Source organism: Lissotriton helveticus, chromosome 4_1 (assembly GCF_964261635.1).
Source record: "Lissotriton helveticus chromosome 4_1, aLisHel1.1, whole genome shotgun sequence".
NCBI classification, from domain to species: domain Eukaryota; kingdom Metazoa; phylum Chordata; class Amphibia; order Caudata; family Salamandridae; genus Lissotriton; species Lissotriton helveticus.
This window is the reverse complement of record NC_136063.1, coordinates 114,772,319-114,794,160: the sequence shown is the minus strand read 5'-3', so window position 1 is coordinate 114,794,160 and position 21,842 is coordinate 114,772,319. Positions and strand designations below refer to the sequence as shown.

Below are 21,842 nucleotides of genomic sequence, written 5' to 3'. Positions count from 1 at the left end.
CATGTTATTGACCTTAAAAGGATGAGAGGCTGATTGAACCTGCCGGTATGTGAGAGTTTGACTATGAGGTTAAACACAGGTCCCTATAGTGGACACATTAGTCCACTAAGCCACAAGACCCCTCTTCAAGCCCATGCCCAAGAGATAATAAGAGAATTCAACTGTGTTTATAAACCTCTTGTTGATGTGAATTATTATTATATGCTAAATGTCTTGAAATGACACTCTATTGGAGTGATCTTTCCTAATATATACAGTGGAATAATGATTACAATCAGGCATGCTTGTCAAAATTTATGACTGTTATACAGCACTGAACAACCTAAAAAACCCAATAAAAACTAGTTGAAATAAAGTCCAAGCAGTGTTACTTCACCTGTCTACAAGTTTTTGGAGGGATGTTGACCATAATACAACTCTATTTAAACGTTTTGCCACTAGCCACACATTTCTCCACAGATAAGCTTTTCTCCACCCTATTCTGTTCATTCCGAAGATTGATAAACAGCGCCTCCATTTCTACATTTTGTGACATAAAATTTAAAATTATACAAAAAACATTTGTGTATCATGTCAAACTACAACAGAGGCAACCACTTTACAAGTTATTTTATATTTCAATGATTTCGTTACAGAGCTATGAGGCAGGCTTTGGGCAGACCGAAACCTGGTGAGATTGTAACGTCTCCTACCTGAAGGTGGTGGCTTACAACTTTGGATTGTTTGACTTTTTACTCGAGCCAAAAGCATAAGATACAGAATAATTTCCATCCTATGGGATAAAGGGAATTGTTAGACATACATTGGAAATACTTACAATGCATAGAAACTGATAAAACTTAAGGAATGACATTAAGGAAGTAGTAATTGAACAATGTATGGTGTCACCGTTCTCAGATCTAATACTACCGTAAGCAGAAAACGTCTGTGAGAATGATGAACAGCACGTGCAGGAAAGCGATCTGGTCTCTGACAATCCACCTTTCATCCCTATTGAGAGGTCATCTTATCTATACATGTAAGAATACTAACAGATTTTACAGTGTGATAAACATGATAAACAACACTGCGCCTCTAAATTCGGCAAATTATTATATTCCCTTCTTAATCCTATGTTGTATACAAGGCTATGTGAAGTTGTATTTTAGTTTGTCTTCATTTTAATTTACTTTAATAAAACGTTATGTTAAGGTAGAAGGGATACAATCTCCCAAATGAATGATTCATTTAGTCCCAGTGAGGGCATAGACATATCTCCTAAATCCACCTGACCTCGGGTGCGTTGGCATCTTTGCACTTGTGCACAAAGGCTGGGGCCAGGTTCGATATTACCACAAGTTTCAGCAGCAGGGGTCATTTGTGTCCCTAAAGGGCCCACAACTTCCGGGTGCTTAGAACAAGTGAGTGACGGCAGCCGAAAACATTGTTGTGATTGGGCACTTTTTGGTTTCCAGGGTTACCTGCTCCTATGGTGGAATGCAGAGCAATGGAAGAACATTGGGCCGATGTACGAGGGCTCCATTCAGCCCAGTGGGGCTGGTGATGGAAATAACATCTCTGATATCCAGTTGACTCAGCCTATAGATTTTATGCAGGTGATTGCAGCAAATGGCCGATGGCAGGACACACTTGGGTTACTACTGAGGCTCTCTGGGATATGCTTCCTGAACTCCCCCGGAGAGCGCCCTCCACATCGGGCACTCTCCCGTGGCAGGCCTCTAAAACAAAGACACACGAGGAGGTGATGCCACCTTCAGGGGCATAGGAGAGGTGTAGAGGTTCAGATATATTGGAACAGGGTTTTAAATATTGTTACATAGTAAAGATGAAAGCTATTCCCATTCGATATTGGAGCTCATAACGTAAAGAGCGTGAGGAGGAGGAGTGGACTTGGTGTAATAAAGGTTATCTGTAAGTAATATGAACCGTAATCCAAGCTCGAACCGTTCTATTAAAAATGGAATGAACCAGGTCAGGACAGGAAAGTGGGTGCCCTACTTGAGAAAGAAAACATCCAGGTGCACTAGCAGTCTGCTCTCCATCTTGGAACAGCATTCCTGTTCCCGAGCTGTGGTCACTGCCGGTACCACAATACGTAGAAGCTCGACCCCATTGCATTTGCTATCCACCACAAATGTTGATATTAACTAAATAAACAGTTGTCAGGTTCTGGCATATACAGAGAACTCTCACAGCTTTATGCTGTCAAATGTCTCCAACAGGACAGAGAGAGAGAGAGAGAGATGGAAATCAAGGGGCTGGTTCGTCTCTCCTGAAACGTATGGTTATCCAAGGTGTCTCCCTGGGTGGGAACCCTATGATGAAGCATGCCACCAACTAGGTTGTTTTTGAGGGTTCTTTTCTGAACCTAATGGGTTTTCTGTAAGGGAGACACCGTGAATAACCAGAATTGCTACCGATTCAAGCTAAATCCAACATCGTTCTCAGTTTTTGATGGATACATTTCTGGGGAAACAACCCAGTCGCTTGATTACCTCCTCTCTCTCTCTCGCCCCTGTTGGATGCTACAAGTAAATGGGCACAGCGATGCATGTGTATATACAATTTTAAATGACGTTTAAACTCCCTAAAGTACTAAGAGTAGATTAATCTATTTCAGTTAATAAAGGTTGTGAAGTAAATGGCGCGATCGAGAGTCATCAACATAGGAAATGCATTTTTTAAATGTGACATGTTGCTACTTGGTGGGTACAGAGAGTGACCTAGTGGGGATGCCAGGGGCCCCATGCAAACAATGAACTGGGCTCCCAATTTCCTGATCAGTACTGCAAAACAGCCATAAGTGCAGACCCTTGGCCCCGGTACCCCTGCACCTGCTACACTATTGCTATCCTCACCCTTTGTTAAAGAAAGGAACATTCACTTTTCATGGAGGTTTACAGAGGCATTGACCTCTGGTAGAACCTTAGACAGGGGAAGGGGTCTGCTACAGAGGTAAAGTGGTGTCTACTAACATATTATGGAAAATGGAGCATGAAACTGTGCATTGGTAGGAGCGTTGCAGGAGGTAAGGCCATTAACCTCACAGCTTGTTTCACACAGAGTGGCCCATGTTGTCTACATGTGCTATAGGTAGCAAGGGTTTTATATACATCACTGATGCACCCCCTTTTCTAAGCTCCACAGTCCTACATCTTCACATTTAGCACAAAAGGGAATGTAAAGAAAGTTGAAATGCAAGGAACCACATCCAAAGGAAGGCAGTGATGTAAGAGGGGTCAGGTTTACTTCACAGTCCAACTGGAACATTCCAGAGCCAGAACGTGGTGAAAGAAGGACACAAGACCTGACAATTGATGGTAGAAAACTAGAGCAAGAGTTCTTGACTAGGATCAGACCAGTTCCTGGAGTACATTCTTATGGAAGGATTTAAGGTAAAGTATGGTTTTCAGTTCCTTCCTGAAGTGCCCCATTCATACCAAGTTAACTCCACACATCACCATACAGAATAGCCTGGCAGATGGAACAAGGATCCTGGTTTGCAGCAGTGAGTGTTGTCACTGGCATCTTTGGAGGGCACTGGACTAGACAAGACAATGGGAAGGCATGGACCCAAGTGACACAGATGGTATGCACGACCCATCCCTCTTGACGACTGGTCGTGACAGTGACCATGTGAAGGTGTGAGGTGCTCTTTTTAAGATAGTAGGAGAAAGTGCAGAAACACAACCCTAATCGAAATTTCCAGGAGAAGACCCACCTGCTGTACATATCCAGAAGGTTCTGAGAGACAGAATGCCAGAGCTTGCTTTTTGTTGCTCTATTCTCTTCTTACTGAACAAAACGAGACACTGCTGCAAACACACCAGCACACATCAATTGACTAACGTGAACTGGGTGTGATTATTGGTTAGGTGTTCTGCCAATAATTTGTTCTGGCTATTGTTGTGGCATCCCTATGTAAACTGAAATAAAGACTGTTTTGTGAGGAAAAACAAACATTTCTAGTCAAGGAAGTTAGAGAAAGGGCGGGTTTCTACACTACCTCTACGAGTAAGAATGTATCTGTCTTGCACAAAGTATGAACAATAAATCAATGTATAGTCAAATACTTGCATTTATAAGAAAATTACGTTTTTTATTTCTAACTCTACACATGCAAAGGAATAGCAATACTTATATACAGTAACAAATTCCCCTTGAGGTTGGGACTCCAGTATTTGTCAAGCAAATCCCTGTCCCCCCTTTACCCTCTAATATGTTTTTAGTTATTCCCCATTCACTGGTAGTCATATCCAGGGAATGCGTACTAGTAGGCCATATTCAAAAGTTCCCCTTTTACTCTTTAGTTATAGTTCCAAAGTGTTTATATTACTACATCACTTTTAGCAGTGAGTCCCCTGTGGTCTGGCAAGTCCAATTCCTTGCTTTGTTCACCCTAAGTTGGCAGGATATGCCCAAATGTGTGTCCCTTGCTCACTTTGCCACTGGATTCAAGCTGGCCTGGCTGATGGGGTCTGTTAGCCTGAAACCAGTCCCAGGAGGCTTGTTTCAGGTTCAGGGAAGACATGGCTTGGCAGTTCGGGCTGGACTGTTCCCATGAGGCACAGGTTCATGACTGATTTGCATATAGCTATGTCTGAACTGGGGTGGCGAAGTGAGCTAAAGAATGATGATGGATTCAACCCAGATCTGTGACTGGGGGTGAGTGTCTGAAAAGTTTCAGCACTCCGTCCATCATCTCCTTGTGTTTGCCCAAATCCGTTCCTACCAGCTCCAGCGGTATGAAAGTGTTCCCTGATACAATGTGTGACTTCTCAGTGGGCTCACTTGAGTTCAGATGCTGTTCATTGAAAATGGGCAATGCAGGCTTTCTCCTCTGAGCAGCGCTACTTGCTTGTCCAGCATTCGGAGCTGCGCCCTCCCAGCCAACATCGGCTAAGTCACTCTTTCCCTAAAATGCAGAAGGTTCTTAGCTCCCGCCTGGAGTTACAGCAAGAGTTCAATGTCTACAGAAATCCTCGGAGAAGCAGTCAGGTGTGGTTGCTAGCCTTGACCCTCTGGTCACAGCAGCGATCTCCTTGTACAGGCCACGGTCCAAGCATTCGGCTATTGTAGTATTTCCAGTCCCTTCTGGCATATGCATTGGTCAAGATAGTCCCAATCAGATGCAGACCCTTTCTGTGATTGCTCTCACTAACCTGGCCCATTCTGGCACACGGAGGTGGTGATCTCAGGAGACCCAAGTCTCAAACTCCTGTCCCAAATCAGTTCAACAGGACCCCTCTGGTATACGGGGTCATGTAGCATTGTGTTGCAGGCTAATGCTTGCCTCAAAGTTCTCTGCACATGGCTAAGATCGCAGTGGCCTAAGATTGCGGTGGCCTTTTCCTGGCATATGGGGAGTTATTGAACTGTGTCTGCACAAGACGACAACCCAATCGGTGTGCAGCTTTTTTCCTCACACATCACTGAGGGAGTCTTCTCTGTAGGGTGCCCCACTGGACCTAGATCCCTCCAACCCTCCTCTCTTTCTCAAATGGCACCCTGGTGTTGATAAGCTGGCAACACATACTCTAGGACAAGTGATCTTTGTTTCTCTGCTGTGATATCCCCTCAACCACCAGGGACACTAGCGGGCCTTGGCCCCAGTCCTTGTTAGAGGCAGATGTCTTGCACAGCTTCCCCTTCTTAAGCAGCCTGAATGGCTGCTTGGCAGATGGTAAAAGCTAGGTTCTCAACCTCCCCTTCTTATAGTTCATTTCCAGACACCAAAATGCAATTTAAAGTGTGAGTCTTTTAAGTGTTATGTAATGTACAATGGCAGGTACACATGCTTAGTGTACATTCACAGTTCACATACTGTTCAGCACTCTTACCTCAATGCTTTGTTCTAATTCAAGTAAACATGCATTCAGCCCACACATTCAGCCCATGCACACTGTTCAGCTTTAAAGCTTTTCAATACTGGGCCAAAGTGTGCTATTTGCAAACACACTATGACAGCATACACATTCATTGTGTGTCCTCTGCACAACAGTTCATCATGTACTGTACTTCATGCAAGCACACATATACCCAGTACATGCCTTATTTATGCATGCACTGCACAGTACCACATTACGCACTTTTCATTGTGTACATTTATAATGTCTTTAGCATTCAGGTATTTGAATAAAGTACTTTTCTGTTTAAATGTTAAAAGCACTAGCTCCTATCTCATAGAATGTGCTTGTGCTGGTAGGTATGTTGTGATAGAAGACAGACTTACAATGATTCACTCTATTGCAGTGAAGGCTGAATGTCTCCTTGAAATAGTTCCAATCTTTACCGAAATGTTGTCCAGAAATGCATATGTCCCCAAAAATACTTTTTTCCATGTGTTTCTATAATATTTTTAGTGTTCTTAGTCTGTCAAAATGGTGTAGTCAGTTGACACACCTGCTTCTGGTGTGTCAGGCATTTTTCTTCCGAACAACATTGTTGCCAACTGGTCAGTTTTGTACTGGTCCAGCCTGTAGGTTTAGGTTCAGGCCAATTGAAAATTGGGAATGCTGTTAAAATGTGAAAACTGAAAACACATAAATAATTGAGTTAAAAGTATTTGATAGCTTTATAAAAAAAAGTTTGGAATGATTATTAGTGGTCACCCAGGAATAATTGCCATGTTACACAAAATCCTACACATTTTACACAAATTCTTATTCACCTATCAGCTCTTGACTGTTCCATAATAGCAGACTATAAACAGATGCAAGTATTTCTTATAAGAAATGAGGCACCCAACACATGGATGAGGAAAATATTTGATCATTCATTTATTTGTTACTCTATTTTAGGTTCTGGAGAACTAACTATAATGCCAATAGATAAACATGAGAACAATATTTTCTCTAGACTTTAGCAGAGGGACAGTGTGAAATCACCCGACACCTCTCCACAGTTTCTAAAAGTAGGAATGTCCCACCAAGGAATAATTGTATTGGCAGGAAATCGTACAGACCTTTTGCTCTGCATTCAACAGGGGGATGAATGTTTCCCGACATCTCTGTATTCACAGTCAACCACACACATTAGGAATATCTTTGTTATCACTAGGCCTGAAAAAAAGGGAATAGGTTAGGATAAAAAACATTGACACAGGATATTGCTACTCTGACTCATCATTACTTTGGGTTTTAACTTCTGCTAGCCTTGGTGGATATCTTGAAAAAGATAAAGTCGACTGAATGTATATAAATTGCGTGCCGCTTCTAACCTACTAATAGAAACCAATATATCTTGGAATATCTCTGGCTCAGTCTTTCTGTATGGCTGAAACTTGTAACACATAATAATCTTATAACAATCACTTTTACTCAATCTGTGACAATTTTGAGCGCTGTGTATGTATCTACCACCAACACTCACAAAAGCTATATCATTTTTGTGCAAACCTTACTGATGGACTTTCTTTCAGGAGTACAAACACTCTTAACAGGGTGAGAAACATTATGTAAAGCCTTCTTCCGAATGTGTCACCAGGACCTTAAAGTTCAGAACAAGTGCCAGACTGTTCTCAGAAAGACAAACACAGGCCATCCCCTTTGAATGTCTCTTCAGCTAAAATTAACTTATTGAGCATCATGTTCCAGGAGAAGCACTGCCTTCTGAGAGTACAGGCAGTACAGCCAAATCCACTCTAATGTATTTGCATTCTTAAAGCATTACATTCAAGCCCATCGTCAATGTTGAAGAACTATTTTCTAAATATACCCAAAGAATTAGGTCAGCCATTACTCTTGGGGATCACTTTGCCAGGTCTTTGTCAGAATTCTTAGTGCTACTAGAAAACTCCAGATAATCCTGCTTATGTGTTTTTTTATATTATCATGCGTTAGAATTCAGTGGTGAATCCATTCAGAAATTTCTGTTGTTCAGATCGGAGTGCATAGAAATATCATTTTCCAAAATAAACCTTTGGAAAATCAGCCTCACAGAGTAACTGTGCTCTTCAAAGCAGAGGAAGCAGTTTCCTCCCATCACGTTTGACCCTTGTATGTTGTGAGGTCCAAAGATAAGTACCAAAAGTAAAAAAAACAAGTGAGTTGCAAACGATTCAGTCAAAAGTTGGATTAACATGGAAATTTATGTTTCTCCCAGCACATTTATCTAGTAGGATATTGTTATTGTTTAGCTAGCCTAATTGACCTTTGGCATCAAAGCGGCATTATCAAGTATTGAGAACTGCAACAGCACTCAGGAGTGTCACTACAAGTGGTTGTCCTATTCACGGTTTGAAAGGTCTGCACCATGTAATCTGGAAATGACATGGGACTGACCATCATTTTAAAGTTCAATTTAGGTCTAAACAATGTTATTCCTCTGGGACCTTTAAGTGGGCACTAGTTTGCTATGGCATTCCTGTTAATTCGTGTATCCTTGATTTTTATCTAACATTAAGTCCAAAGATGCTGATGTGAAATTAACAGTATAGTACAGTAAGTGAGTCTAGACAAGCGTCTAGAACTGAACAGAAAGTTTCACTTGGAATTTGCGAAATTTAACAATTCAGATTTTGGCCACATTCTTCCAGTTTCCGAGGGTGTAATTTTATTCCCGCAAGGCTCCAGAAATGCAAGCTGGGAAGTACACAAGCAAGACTTGCCATACCCAATTATCTAATGTGGGCTGTCGCGGTCAGAGGGTTGCAACTCCAGTATATTTGCCGCAGCTTGATTAGATTTTTTAATCATGGGTCAGTAAAATCAATTCAAATGGATGTGCGCTCTAGAGCACTGCATGGTGCTGTTCGTTCAGATTTTTCTGCACTGCTGTCTCTATTGACACTAAATTGCAGTGCAAAGTACATATTTTCCACCCATTGTTGGAATTCCACAAAATCTTTTTATGTGACTCCACAGAATTCTGAGGAGTGAAGCTCTGCGATTTCTGCCCACTGCTCAGTAAGAGTGGACTGAGACTTAGCTCTGTAGAGGATAAGTAGAATGCTGATATTGAGAAGTTTTAACTAGAGAGTCTGACCTTGTATGAGTTTGTCTACTGGGCGAGAGACTCTTTGGTATAGCCATGTATCATATGATTCAAGATTTTAGAGTGTTTGTGAATTGTGTCGAAGGTTAGAAGTACAGACTAAAGGGAATTGGTGAAAGTATTGAGATAAGAGGCATTTGCTAGAAATAAGGAGAAGACTTTGCAAGACCTTTGCTCAATTTACTTAAATGGAATTTTTTTTTAGAAATTATAACTAGCAGTGCCATTTATAAATATTTGAGTATGCTAAGTGCAGTTTTATGGTCGTTCCTACCACATACATGCATATGTTTCTCTATTAAGCATAGTTGGTGCAGTGTAGTTAGGGTATAGTCTAGAGTTCATTACTGTCCTAATCAGTTTACCTTCTGTGAGAATTCTAAAATTGTTCTAGATCATATGGTTTTTGGAACTGAAATGTAGAGAGTTTTCTCAACTGATATTGTAGATTGAGAGTTCCATCCTTCAAACATTGTCATTAATTAAAAAATCAGATAGCTTTCTTTATTATGTTCCTTTGTAATTTTGATACATACTCTAGAATGATTTAATATGTTGTTTTACAATGTAAAGCATTTTTGGGACTTACTCACTTGGCCCAAATATATCTGATGAAAGAGGACATTGCTCAAAAAATGCTGTCTTCATACTTCTTTCTTTCATTTTGTGAGGTGACCAGATTCATGGTTGACAGTTGTTTCATATACAGTAACCTTAATGATTTCTTGATTAGTTAATGGTCTTGGAATACTATACCCTTCTATTTAAGAAGTTTTGAAATGCTGACATTAAGCATGATGGTAGGGTAGACCTATCCAGATTGTTAGTTTCCATGTGATACTTAATAGGCCTTTTTTTATCTGAGGTTGAAATGCATTCAATGAAGCTCAAACAGTCTACTGTACCAGGAGGTCTATCTTCAGAGCACCTTCTATTGCAATGTTGTCCAAGATAGACATCTTCATGTGTCTAGATGTCTTAAAGATTTCTGACAGGTCATTTTTATGATTAGAATTTTGCTCAACTAAGAGTGGGTTAAAGTACCCCATAAAAAAGTAATCTGAAGATGTTACTTCTTTTGCAGTGGTTAGTCCCACACATCAATCGCTTTCGATGGCCACTCACAAAAACTGCAGTAACACCATAGAGGAATTGGTGTAGGGAGGAATAGGATCACCAGGACAAAAAGTACAAGCATTAACAAAGCCAATAGGTTACCCCTACGTGAGACTTATTGATGCTGTCAATAATTTCTAAAGATGCTGCACAGCAGGGCAAGCTCCTGTGCAACATGACTAAAGGTAAAAAAAATGCTATTGCACATCAGTGCTTACTGCATCATAGCATTATTGACTTTAAGCCATGTTGTACAGCAGCTCACACTGGGCAAGGAACAGTGTAGATTCAATGGCCACAAAGGAGAAAACTAGAATTACACCAACGACCGATTAAGTATTCATCTCTATGCTAAATGTAAGACTATAATGTATTCTGATCATCAATACAGGAGCAAATCCATTTATAAACTTGGTAGGTGAAAGGCATCATAGCCCTGTGCCAAACTGCTGAGCCATGCAGTGCACAGGGGGACTGTCATCTTTTGCATTCTCTGTAAAATAAAATATTGGAGAATGGCAGTAATGCACTACCAGCAGACCACCTAAAGAAGTTGCAACCATGAGCCCACATCCCCTTCTCACTGTTTTCAGTAGCCAATGGGATTTAGATGGCTACAGGCTGTACGACATCTGCAAAGATTAAGAGAAAAATTACATGGAGAAAATTGAGATTACTAATACTGCTGACCTTGTCGTAGCTGAACAATACACTATTAGTATAAATAGTTCTGATTGATGTCATGCAAAATACAGAGACTACTTTAAAAATAAATTTTTAAAAGGTTTAAAGGTGTATGTGCACACTTATACACATATGAATTGCTGCTAAATAAATACAAGGACATCTTTTGTTATGTATTAGGCACTCTAGGTGCAAGTGACTACGTTCTGAAAAAAGTAAAAACATCTTAATACCTTTACAAATGAATTAATCAGCCCCACAAGCATCCCTTTCATGTCTGCAAGAGAATGGTTGTAAATAGATGCAAAATGTAGACAGAGTGATTTCCTATACAGTTTAACGGACAATCATCCAGAAATTCATGTGCACAGTTAATGATGAAGTGTTGCACTTCTTGCACTTCTTGTTTTGAAAGGAGCACATTCCTCATACTTGTTTTCTAGAACTGCACACTTTCCTTGGTTGATGCCAAGCGTAGTGATGCTATCTGCCATATCCACTTTGTTAATAAATAAGGTATAAAGCAATAGGGCCAACACACAACCTTGGCGAATACCACGTTTTACATTAAAATTGGTGGTACATTCTCCAAAATGGCCGTACCGGACTTTTGTTGTTAGGTTTTCGTACAGCCAGTGAGTCACTCATTCATGCATCTATGCGCTAAGTATTACTCCCCACCGAACCATACAGACACTCACACTGATACTCAAAAAAACAACTAATAACCCACATAGACAATCATGTAGCTGCTCACCAACCCATGCAGCCACTTATAGACAAAGTGAGACACTGATACAGATATTAACATATTTAAACATTACTCGCTAATATATGTATTCACTAAGATACACTTAATCAGTCAGTTATGAAATCATTTCTACAAAACAAACATCCATTTAGACACTTATTTACCCATTTATTCTTCCATCGACCTTTAGATATACATATATAAACATATTTATTTTTCAGAAAGACACCCATTCACTGGATGATGTCATCAGTGATGTAATTTGAGATGTCATCAGTGATGTCATAAGTGATGTCACTGACCATGTCATGAGTGATGTAATATGTGACGTCATCAGCAGTGCATTGCGAGCGCGTGAGTTATCGTTAGCTGAACTAACTATAACGGGGGAATTTCAATGGTTTTGTACGAGTGAAATGTCCAGCTAACTATAACATGTGTGAAACCTATGTCTTTTTCAGTGAATTTCTAAGGTTTTTTAAATGCTAATTCCTAACTATAACGTGGCTGAAACCTATGTTTTTTTCAGTGAATTTCAAAGGTTTTGTAAATGATATTTTAAAATGTGCTAATTATTATATTTTTATCTTTTTATAGTAATTTCCTACATTTTTATTATAAATACTTATATTTATTTTATTTTTTAAGTTACATTCATATTTTTCATGTAAAATATTAACAAAAGTAAATTCAAAAATAATACACTGCTAGTGAAACTGCCTGGGTGAATTTGTAAGTGTTTGTTAGGGGCAGATTTACAACACCCTTGTGCCTCTTTTACACCGCCGTTACATCACTTTTCTGATGAAACGGTGGTGCAAAAGATGCGTATGGTATGTGGTATTTAGAATATGACGTATCTGGGAGGTGCATCACATTGTAAATCCCTGTACCAGAAGGAGACATTCCTACATGGGGGGGAGGGCGCAGGAACACCTCCTAAAAGTGGCTGACGAAAATCTACAAGATTTCACTTTGTCACTTTTGGGCTCATGCTGTGTCAAAACCCTGCACTACCTTGAAGCAGATGTAAGGATTGACACAGCAGTCTGAGCATAGGGCACCCAGAGCATTGCTGCAGATGCGTTGCACTTGCAACATAACTCAAACAATGAACCACCTTTACAGCACAGATACATCACATATATATGCCATTTTTGTCCCATGGTACACCGCATTGTAAATACGGCGCATCCATGGTGGTGGTGTCACGGAGCACAATAACTGACATATTCCTGGGGATATGCTAGTTATTGTATATGTGCCTATTAGTGTTTTAATGTAGTGAATGGATTACTACATACCAATGAATGAGTCACTACAAAAGTAAAACCACAGTGACAGAGTGTTTGGTGGAAGTGTAAGGATACAAACTGGTAAATTGAACGTATAAAAGACAGATTTGCAAGTACATAGAAGACTGCATACATAGTCTATAAGGGTTTGAAGCAGTCTATGCCCTAAGGCCTATTTTAATGCATGAGTACTTAGGTAGTAAGTGGATGATTACAGTTCTGCAAGGAAAGAGCCTGATTGAATTTATAACAGCCTCAGTTTTACCACAGTATACAGATAAAGACATACTGCTGAATGGCTCACTACAATATTGAAACAGTAGTGTGAGAATGTTTGCTGGTAGTCTAAGGATACACATTGAGGAATTGAACGTATAAAATATAAGTTTGCTGGTGCATAGAACAGTGCATGCACAGTCTATAGGGTTTTGAAACACTCTATGGACTAAGGTCTGGTTTCATCCATGAGTATCTAGATAGTGACTGGATCATTACAGTTCTGCAAAGGAAGTTCCTCACTAAATTTATTACAGCTTCAGTTTTACCATGGTGCAATGGAAAAGAACATACTGCTGACTGGCTCACTGCAATACTAAAACAGCAGTGTCAGAGTGTTTGGAGTAAGTCTAAGGATACAGACTGGGGAATTGAAGGCATAAAACACAAGTTTGCAGGTGTATACAAGACTGCATGTATACTCCATACAGATTTTAAGCAATCCATACCCTCAGACCCACTTTGCATTTTTTAAATCAATACAAACATTTAAAGAATATATAACTGAATCTATATGTGCTTCACTTTTAGGTCAATAAATACATTAGTAAATAGTGCTCAAACCTTTATTATTTAAAAAAAAAAAGTATTCTTGTAACATCTCATCATTTAACACACATTCCAATACAAGTTCATCAGATATGTCATTCAGATCAATTCCCTCGTTAGCAGTTTCTGAATTAATTTGTTCCAAAATTTCAACATAATTTAATGCTTCCAGAAAATCTCCCTCAAAGCTTTCATCTTCGAAATCACACCTCATGTCTGCAGCACTAATTTCCCCTTCTTCACTCTCATTGCCTGTGACAGATACGATTAGTTCTTCAAATATACTCAAGGTAATATCCACAATCTCCTCAGTATGAGGCTGTTCTCTTTCCATAATTTTTCCTCTATGTTCTTGCTCCTTGTATAAAAATATAAACAGTTAATTGTATCACTTTTCATAATATATAATACACAACTACAATTTTCACTTATTTTGGCCTACAAAAAATACTATATAGATACTATTATCTCATAACATTCCATTAGTAGAGTTTTAGTCCTTTGCAAAGTTATACAAATATAATTACTTATAAAGATATCCTGTTCTTAGCTTTTCTTAAATTTTGAAACCAGTCACTCCTTATGACTATAGGAAAGACTCAGGCTATTATAGTAAACTACAATACTAAAAAATGTAGAATATGTCGATTCACCTTACCCATTCCAAAATAGTAAATGTGTTTTAGTAAAATGCAAAAGATACTATTCATTGTCCAGAATAACACTGTGTATCTGTGTATATTTAAGCATCATTATCACACTACTTTTTGAGTACTTCATGTGTTTACTCTATCTCTATTCCTCATCTATAACTTAGTCTAACCCTACTAATTACCTACCCCTTCGACTTTCGAACTAGCCTCTCCTCTGGTATTTATCTGCAACCTTGTAGCTTGCGGTTCTTTATTTTTCTCACTGCTTATAACCTATAATTGCGTAACAGTCATTAACCTAGGCCTCTCACTTTATTGTCTAATTTTTAGAATATTAATTTCCTTGTGTTCTTCTACTAACCTTTCTTTATGCAGTTGCTTGTTATCTATTCTGTCAATCCTTGAATATCTTGTGTTTTTCACAAATTTTCCTTCTTAATTCATCAGTGTTTCTGGTATTCCTTACTCAATGTGTTCTTTTCCCTTAAGACCTTGCTTATCACGAATTTTATCATTTCTTGTTTTACGTTAGAGAAAATACATTGAGTGAATATATTCAATATTCTCTATAATGTCAGGTAAGTTTAGTCACTCAGTAACTTGTCATATGATTATTTTCCAAGAATATATCTTTGTCAACTATAAGGTATCACTTAGGTTTCTTGTATGGTTTCTTGTTCTCTCTGCTCTTCAGGTGCAGAACACGACTGACTCCGTCTGCCCTGAAGGAGCCGCGATGGGAAAAGCAACCGCTGTGCAATGTGCTGGCTTCTTCCAACTCGGAAGCTGAATTCTAGTTGCAGGCACGATAACTAAGGTAAGTTTAACCGGGAACCTTCTTTAACTCTCTCACAAATATTTGTGCTTTCTCTTTAGGAATATCTATGAAGCAATTGAAAACGGGTCTGAACTCGGGAACATCTTAGGTGAAGTGCGCACTCGTTAGGGAGCGCGCGCCTCACCAAGGATTCCCCACAGGTGTGTGGTAAATGACTAGACCCCCACTGTGTCGTTCCTCGAGGCGGCCATCTTAGAATTCCTCTGTTACACTAAAGCACTCCAAGTATGTTTCCTTGCGGATTCTTCATCTCTCCTGCAGCAGCTTGGGTTTAGATAAGTCATTATCATATCCACTGATTGATGAGGGGTTCTGACAGGTACACTCAATATATAATTTTTTGAAATATCTTTAAAAGATGCAAACCATCTTCACACACTTTTCTTCTCCATCCATGTTTTGTTACTTCAGCTCGGTTGAAGCACATTCCATCGACCGTTTCATCCTAAACTCCTGCCTCTCCATGTGTAAGCAAGTCTCCACGTCTCCTCGTACTGCCATAACACCCTCCACATGCTCTGCAACGTTTACAAGTGGATTCTTACCAAAAGAAGAACAATGACACAGTCCCTGATCAGCAGCAGACTACACTGTGGCAAAACACTCTACACATGAATTCAAGCCAATCACCTACCACAACTACAACAAATCCAAAAGACCACCACCTGACTGATTATGAATGTTCCATGCTGCATCCACATCACTCACCACCTAATACACCTACACTGCCTCAATATCAACAAGAGGATTACCTTCAACCTCTTCACCCTCACTTACAAAATACTCTACAACACCAGACTAATGTACCTTAACAGCAGTAATCCTAATCCTTGAATTTATAATTTTGGCTTTTAAAATATTAGGTAAGAATTTGGTAACTCTTTAGGCAAACGTTGCTTAAAAACGAATTGACTATCATTACAATGTATCCAACCTTTTAGACATTTTAAATAAACAGTGTAATGTCCAGATGTTGTAGAAGGTCCATCATGAAAAATATTTCTTCCTGATATTGAAACTTGACCAGCTACAACATTTTTAATTAAAGTTTCCAATTTTCTTCCATCAGCTCTACAACGTTGCAGCATTAAAATTACATACTGTACATATCTTTGTATAAACAATGTTGATGACATTTCTGATTTATGTTGGCTACACTCCATGTTTTGACTTGCTCCTCTAATTAGATTGTTAAAAGACACTGATTTACAGTCAGGTAAAATCAAATATATGAATTGTTCAGTGTCTATGTTAGTACTACATGTAAACAAACAATTTTGACAGTCATGTTGCCATTTATAAGAAAGGCCCAAAACGTTTTTAATATCTATACCTTCTTCTTCCAGTACACCAAGCATAAACATTAAAAATTCCTGACAATCTTGCTGAATATTCTGAGTAAATTGACTAGAACCAGAGCATATGTCCAAAACATTTCAAATATCAGAAACACTTTGTATTTTTCTTTTATCACTACTACATTTCTGATATATAGAATACAACAATGAACAGAATCTTTCGTCCCGATTTTCAACGATTTGCTGTTGCAAACTTTCAAGAACAAAAACAATATTAACAACTACATTAGCATAGCAGTTGACACCACAACTGTTTTCAAACCGATAACCAACATTCTCTTCAACACTGCCCTTTTTCTTTTTGCTTGCAGGCCCAACTTCAATTTTTTTTTTTTCTCTACAGTTTCACTACAGATATTCTCAAATCTTCTTTTTCTATCTACCACACGCTTTTCAAATACGAGATATTGACCTAAATTGGGTGCCTATTCTCTTCTTAACCTATTATACTCTTTCACACAATTTGCATATGCGCTAACCTTTGTCTCATCAAAATCAATCAAGTACAACCAGAAAAAGTTCTGAGACAAAGCAACATATGCCATACCCTCTTTAAACACGGTACTTCCAATATTCACTAAAGCCCTATCTACACTTAAACCTTGAGATTTATGAATGGTCACCGCATATGCCAAACAAACAGGAAACTGTTTTCTGTGTACATACAAATCTTTTACAAGCAAAAACCGAGATGAACAACGACTACATTTTTGTACTTCAGAATTTTCATCAAATTTGATTTTCAAAAATTCAATCCCATCTCTATTTACATAATTAACAAAATCAACAATTTTACCAATTGCTCCATTTACTAAACCTTTTTCCACATTCAAATTACGTCGTAAAATTACCCTACAGTTTACACATGCATTCAAATTCTTTTCTAAACCAGCAGTTTTACTTATCGATTTCTCTAAAGAATCCCTTTTCCTCTTCAACTTTTTAGTCAAAATAATAGTGATTCCTTCATGTTCTATTTTATCAATAGCTTCCAATTTTATAATTTCTTCATTTTACAACTTTAACATTTCTTCATTGAATATAGAACATTCACGTAGTGTTGGCATTAAGCAGATTACAGATTTGTTTTCTGCAATTCTCATGTATATTTTCTCTGGGACAATATTTTAATTTGGAAACAAATTGGAAAGTAATCGTCTCTGTAAAGCTTGTTTGCCGTGTTCAGCCATTTTTCCAATTCTTATATCTTGAAGAATAGTTCCATAATCAGCATAATTTGCCTGTCGCATATTTGTAATCAGTTCCTTATACTCAAAATATGACCAAATGTTTACATTTCCAATGCTCCCCAAAGATTTTCTGGTATCATCATGCGACAGTGTTTTAAACACTGGCTGTCCTTTTACAGGAGCAATTTGTAGAATATCTCCCAAAACTATGACGTGTTTTCCTCCGAATAATACGTCATACTCTGTTTTAAGAATTTGCTGCATTCTTAAAAGCACAAAAGCAAGCATTAAGTTTGATACTATGCTTACCTCATCAACAGTGAGAAGTTTCATTTTCCTCATGACTCTTGACAAGAAGCTTCTCCAGATAGCTTGTGTTATTATTATTTATTTTCATGCTCTACTGGTAGCATTAATAAAGAATGTAAAGTAATTCCTTTATTATTGTGGGCTGCTAATCCAGTTGGAGCAGTGACAACACAAGAAAAATGCGACTCAGTTGTTTTCTGTAGAAACGTGGTAATTACTTTAATTAAAAAACTTTTGCCTGTTCCAGCTTGTCCACTCACGTACAATCGGATAGGTTAAAATGATGAGCAAGATCACTCTTTCTTCTCATGAAGTAATCCATTGTCAATCTGTTCTCTCACTTGCTCATATATTTCTTTCGGCTCAAGATTTAGTTGTTCTTCCAAGTTTCCTAAGTTTGTTACATCTTCTTGACCTTGATACATTGCTGTGTCCACCTCTTGCATAGCAGTTGCTGCTTCATTTAGAACAATTGCTTCTCCTAGTGGGTCCTGACGCAATGGAGCAGAGGTTTGACTGTCTTGAGAACTGTCTCTAGCAATCTCAGCTGCAATTCTACCTTCTTGCTCAATTTCATCATTCAATATTTTCACATAATTAGCAAAAACAGGACATTCTAGAGTATCTTTAGTTGCATTGAAGGAATCTTCATAGCTCTCGAAATGTCCAAGTAATTCCAATTCTGAACGCCATGGCTTGAAAAGTTGCAAAAGAGCTAAATAGTAAAATTCCCTTTTGTCAGGTGTTTCGCAACTCTGGTTTTACGGTGATTAATCAAATGTCCTTTTCTTTGTTTCACCAGACATCCTTCAGAACCAATAACGACATATATACTAATATTAATGTTTTCCGTAATATTCCGTTAACAAAAATATAGTTTTGCAGCACTTCATAGAGACAAATGTTCTCAAGATGATGACTTCTATTTTGATAATATGTATCCAACATATTTGTTTCCACAATATCTGTACCTTCCGGCTCTTTTTCAGCTAAATATTCAAATTCTTGTACAGGTTTAAGAACTCGGTTTCGAGTTGCAGCAAGACCTAGACTCACACAAATGATTCTTCTAGTTTTGGAATATAGACTTGCAGATGATAACCGATCCGAGCATTCATACGCTCCAATTTCTCGATGAGCTAACATCTTCAAACTGTAAGTATATAACTTCTTACTTGGATTCTTCTCATGGGAAATCTCTTCCCACCTTTCCTTCAATTCCATCTTCTCTGATTTTGTTATGTAGGATGTTACATATCGAACAACAGCAATGGAATTGTCCGCAACATATTGAATATCCGTCACAAAGATGACATAAAACTGTTCACTCTTCCTTTTGATATTACAGGCCGTTGAAATGCAAAACTGCATTTGGTGTAGAATGTTTCCTTAGATTTGTACTTTCAACGACAGTATTTCCCACAACGATGGCTTTTGAATCGTAAGACTTGTTGTCTTAAGTCATTATCTTGTGTACTTTTGGGTATATCACATGTAGCATATTCTTCAATAAAAGACAACACAGTATCATCTGAGTCTGTTCCAAATTTGGGAGCATCTTTGATCCATATTAGCATGAGTATATGAGGAGCACCTCTTGCTTGATACTCCTTTCTCCAAAAGAATTCCAAAACCTCTCCAAGAGGAGGATTTTTAATATTGGTGTTAAAAGACATTATAGCTTCAAATCTATGATTGAAATACCGGCATACATAAACTGGATCCAAAGAGCACAATTTTCCAGGTGTCTTGTATTCAATATTTAGTATATTTGGATATGTCTCTCGGAGAAATTGAAGTAAATCATCCCAAGCATATTCAGCACAGCTTAGAGTAAGGAACCATGTAGGAGTTCCTAAGTTCCTTAGCATACATTTCAGTTCTGCATGACGATGGTACCAGTACTCATTATTATCACTCTGACACGCCATGAGATTAATTAGCTGAGATTCCAAAACATTATCTTTCTGCAGTACTTTATCCATACATTCCTTTGCTGAAACATTTTGCAGATGTACACCTGTTTTCAATATTATGTTTTACTGCATAAGAAAGTCCAGACAAATCACTCTCAAACAAAAGATGAAACAAATACGGAATACATTGTCGAAATCTTGGATCTTCTGCATATAATCTTGATGTCTGGTATTCAGATGCAGGAATCTGCACAGGTCGGTCATCATATCGTCCTCCTTTTCCTGTGGGAAACAATTGAGGGAAACAATGAGCTTTCAAGCTTTTTTCCCATACACTGATGGGACTTCCTTTTGCTTCTTTCATTTTGAATAACTCTATAGTATTCCCCATCACTTCTTTAGAATGCAGTGGATGAACACTGTAAGGTTCGTAGATTTCTTCAGTTCTGGACACATCCACTTTTCAATTTGTCCAGATGGCAAGTCACTATCTTCTTCTACAATTATTTCTTCTTCTCTCACATACACATTTCTGTAATATGTATTATTTTTTACCAGATACAACGTTGCCTTTTTCACTTTCCTAACATCCACTAATTCTTGCCAGATTTTCTGACTCTTAGTACGAACGCCATTAACAAGAATAACTAAAGGTTCATCCTCTACATTTTCTACACCAATTGTTTCAATATGTTTCTTTAAATCTAGAGGCAAATATAAAACTCTTCCCTTTAATCCTCTCTGTAAATCTGAAGGAGGCAATTTTCCTGTCTTGGGCTCCATACGAACAATAGCCTGAAATGGATGCACACATTGAATTAGAATAAACTCATAGGTATTTAAATCCATCAGTTCAGAAGGAATATTTACCAATTTAAGATTATTATGCACAGCTCTAGCAGGCATTTTGTTCTTGTCTAATTTGTTATAACAATATTTACAAATACGCTGGTTAGAACCAAAATTAAAACAATTCTCTACCAACAAATAAGTTGCAAAATCCTTCCACTCAATATTATTTTCCCTTTTACTTTTTTATATACAGATCAAAAGTCCTGGTCTGATTTTTATAATGAGTTCGTCGACAACACACACAACAATAATTTGGCCTTTCACCTGAAATCACCTTAAACTTTGTAATTTCTTGCTCAAAATTTTCTGTACTACAATGTTGTACATTCTCTTCTACATTTCCTTCTATTAATATCTCATTTTTTGCACTGTCTTCCTCAGGACCAAAATAACTAACCTCAATTTCATCACAAACGTTCTTTACACTTGATACAGATCCATGCAAAAGAGCACTGTTCAACTTATCTAACATTAGAGCTGGACTTTTTGCATAATACAATCTTATGACTAATTTCCTCATTTCAGAATGATGTACTGCTAACATCCTGAAATGGTGAAAAACACTGCGACATACTTTTTTTAGAAAGACAAGCCAGAGAATGACCTTGCAAACAAGTATTTTCTATCACTCTGCAAGGGTCTAGTCCTTGCAACATCTTAATCTTATGTGTAGCACTTTTCTTAGTATAGTTACATAAGAAATTGCGTAAAAAATCAATAGCTTCTTGCCGTACACTGCAAATACTACTACAATTCCAAGTGTACACTGGAGCTTTAGGACGTCTCCCTAAAACCTCATCAGCTAACACCTCTTCTGCATTTCTAGGAACAATTTTCTCTTTCTCAATAAGACAACCATGTCTAACCTCATATGCACGACCACTAGTGTCAACTGCATGCAACAAATCATTACTCTGAAAATAACTTTCTTCATTAAAAAAAGGCTCAGAACTTGAACTATGTTTCCATTCACCCAAAAAAACTCATAAAAATTACTTCTGTTAATTACTCTTTTCCACTTACTTTTGGCCTTCATTAAATGGATTGGCTTATCTAGTGAT

The 21,842-nt window shown here is 38.1% G+C and overlaps 1 protein-coding gene across 1 annotated transcript in view; it reads right to left on the bottom strand.

Moving 5' to 3' along the window:
* LOC144827953 (fucolectin-like) overlaps window positions 1–21,842 on the bottom strand; it is a 294,181-nt gene that overhangs the window by 258,146 nt on the left and 14,193 nt on the right. The window contains exon 2 of the mRNA XM_078686114.1: window positions 693–772. Within this exon, the coding sequence (XP_078542240.1) occupies window positions 693–772 (80 nt within the window). The remainder of the gene's footprint in view (window positions 1–692; window positions 773–21,842) is intronic.